At 52.4% G+C, this 2,433-nt stretch overlaps 1 protein-coding gene across 1 annotated transcript; it reads right to left on the reverse strand.

The window, feature by feature from the left end:
- Positions 1-852: 852 nt before the first annotated feature.
- LOC139354903 (uncharacterized) lies at positions 853-1,963 on the reverse strand. Its single transcript, XM_070999158.1, has 2 exons — positions 1,364-1,963; positions 853-1,242 (listed from the first exon to the last, which is right to left on the reverse strand). The coding sequence occupies exons 1-2, from the start codon at positions 1,961-1,963 to the stop codon at positions 853-855; spliced, it is 990 nt and encodes a 329-aa protein (XP_070855259.1).
- Positions 1,964-2,433: the final 470 nt, after the last annotated feature.

The raw sequence follows: 2,433 nt of genomic DNA on the forward strand, positions 1-2,433 counted from the left end.
TTACGAGCTCTTACAGCTTCCAGCTCCTTCTCCAATGACGCGATTCTCTCCAAGAGTTCCAACATTGGAGGTGGCCAGATCTGTTCTGGTACAATACCTCCCACCGTGGTAACAATACCACTGATAACACTGATAGCAGTGGTCTGGCTAGGAATCAGCGGCGCCGTAGTAGCTATCACAATCTTCTTCACCTGCTTATTTCCCGCGCCACTGCTCCATTGGGTGTTGCATTGTTGTATTCTGCCCAGGAACTTAAACCAATCTTTACGCTGTCCGTGTTCCGAAGCTGCCCGCGTCTTCCTCTGCACTGTCCGGGCCTTGCAGTCGACCTCTAGGACTGCGAATAAAAGACCATGTCGCTGGCCCCACGGAGTTGCCTTTAATGGCCGGTTTCCACCCCGCGAGTAGAAAGGTTACTCAGGCTGACTGCCGTTCTAAAGCCGTTTTATTCTGGAAATATTCACTTAGAACATAACCTAACACAATTCTGTAAGCATACCGCAGTATGTCCTCCTCAATTCACCACGCGTCTATAAATGCGGAAGCTTAAGCCATAGCGGCGAATCAATGGCCGCCCAGTACGACCTTTCACCGTTCGAGATCTAATCCATACATTTCTCGATGTATATACTAACACTATCTTAAAAACTATCGACCGTCGACATCCCCGACCCCGTGAAGAACCGCTTCACTCAAATCCAAAACTGCAAGTTTGGAAACGGGACGCATAATAATTCTAGATAGGCAGTTGCCGCTCAAGCATACCCTAGCGCGTCGGATCACTCCATCCACTCCATGATAGACCTCCTCGATGATTCCCTTGCGCCACTCTCTTCGGAGCAAGGCTGGATCTCAAACGATAACCATGTCACCCTGGCGAATCGGCTCCGTCCTTCGGCACCACTTCTTACGGCGCACAAGCGTAGGCGGGTACTCCAAGACCCACCTCTTCCAGAAACGGTCCTTTAGTAGCCGTGCTATCCTCCATTGCTTCCGTGTAGCGCACTCCTTGGGCAGCTCCACGTCCTCGCCAGGCATGTCCGGCAACTTGGCTACTCCCCTGAGTAGATCTTTCGGCGTCAGAGGCGCTTCCTGGTCCGCATCCACCGACAAGTGGGTGAGCGGACGCGAATTGACTATGTTCTCCGCCTCGATCAGGAAACTCTCCAGTACGAGATCCCGTAGCGCCACCTCCTTTAGTGTGTGACGCAGGACCCTCTTGACGCACTGCACCAATCGCTCCTAGACTCCCCCTTCAGATGGGTTTATCGGACAGTTTAAAACCCACTCAATGCCTCTGCCTGAGAGCTCTCCTTGTATTCTCTCCATCACCAAAACGTCTGGCTTCCCTGTCAGTTCCCACAAAATTATCGCTGCGCAGCTTGTACACTGGTCCTCGTCGGCAGACGAAATTCCTGATCGCAATTAGGCAGGAATCCGTCGACATGTCATGTGCCAACTCCAGATGTATCGCCCTGGTCGTCAAGCACGTGAACAGGGCTACCCATCCCTTCTCTTTGAGTCGAGCCACGGTCACCATCAATGGCCCAAAATAATCCAGTCCAGTGTTCTTGAACGGCCAACCATTGGCCTCCAAGGGATCCTCCGGGAGGGGTCCCATAACCGGCGGCACCGGCTGCGCTCGATGTAGCTTACACACGTTACACGCTGAGATCAACTTGCGTAGGACACGTCTCAACTTCGTGACCCAGAATCTCATCCGGATCTCAGTAATTGTCGCATCCAAATTTTGATGCTTCTTGGCGTGAAAATGGTACACAATCATATCCGTAAGACTGTGTCGATGTGACAGGATTATAGGCCTCCTCGCACTGTATGGCATGCACAGTGAGGCATCAACTCTGCCGTAGGCTCGCAAAACGCCACGGTCATTTATGTAGGGCATCAGCCCTCGAATGTCGCTTCCATTGACGACGACCTTGCAGTTTTCTGTCGACCGCATCTCATCGGGAAATGCCTGTCGTTGCGTCTGGTTGACCAACAGGTTCTCTGCCGCAGCACACTTCGCTGCGGTGAGTCCATATTCCTCAAGCTGGCTTCTTTGCCTACGGCATCTTCTCGTAGACCCAGGCTGTGGTCCTGAGTAGCCGATTGTAGCTCAAGAATCTCTGAAACGAAATACAAAAGTTGTTTGAGGCAACCAACGCAAACTGACTTGAGACTTCCTCGGCGTCGTTTATATCCAGAACTTGTTCAACTCCGGATTCAGGCTGTGGCCATCTACCCGCTGGCTGCCTCGAGAACGCTGGTCCGCCTAGCCATCTTGTCTACTGAGGTCCACGTGGTATTGCAAACGCGTTGCATCATCCGCCGCGTTGTCGGCTGTTGGCACCCACCTCCATTGGGATACCTTCGTCGACTCCAGGATATCGGCCACACTGTTGCCGACAAATTGCTTGTAACGGCGATATG

The sequence above is a fragment of the Drosophila suzukii genome, unplaced genomic scaffold (genome assembly GCF_043229965.1).
Source record: "Drosophila suzukii unplaced genomic scaffold, CBGP_Dsuzu_IsoJpt1.0 scf_4, whole genome shotgun sequence".
Taxonomy (NCBI): domain Eukaryota; kingdom Metazoa; phylum Arthropoda; class Insecta; order Diptera; family Drosophilidae; genus Drosophila; species Drosophila suzukii.

Coding starts and splice junctions, on each gene's coding strand:
- LOC139354903 (XM_070999158.1), bottom strand. CDS start 1,963: ATGCGGTCGACAGAAAACTGCAAGGTCGTCGTCAATGGAAGCGACATT. Junction 1,243..1,363: donor AGCTGCGCAGCGATAATTTT/GTGGGAACTGAC, acceptor GGGGGAGTCTAG/GAGCGATTGGTGCAGTGCGT.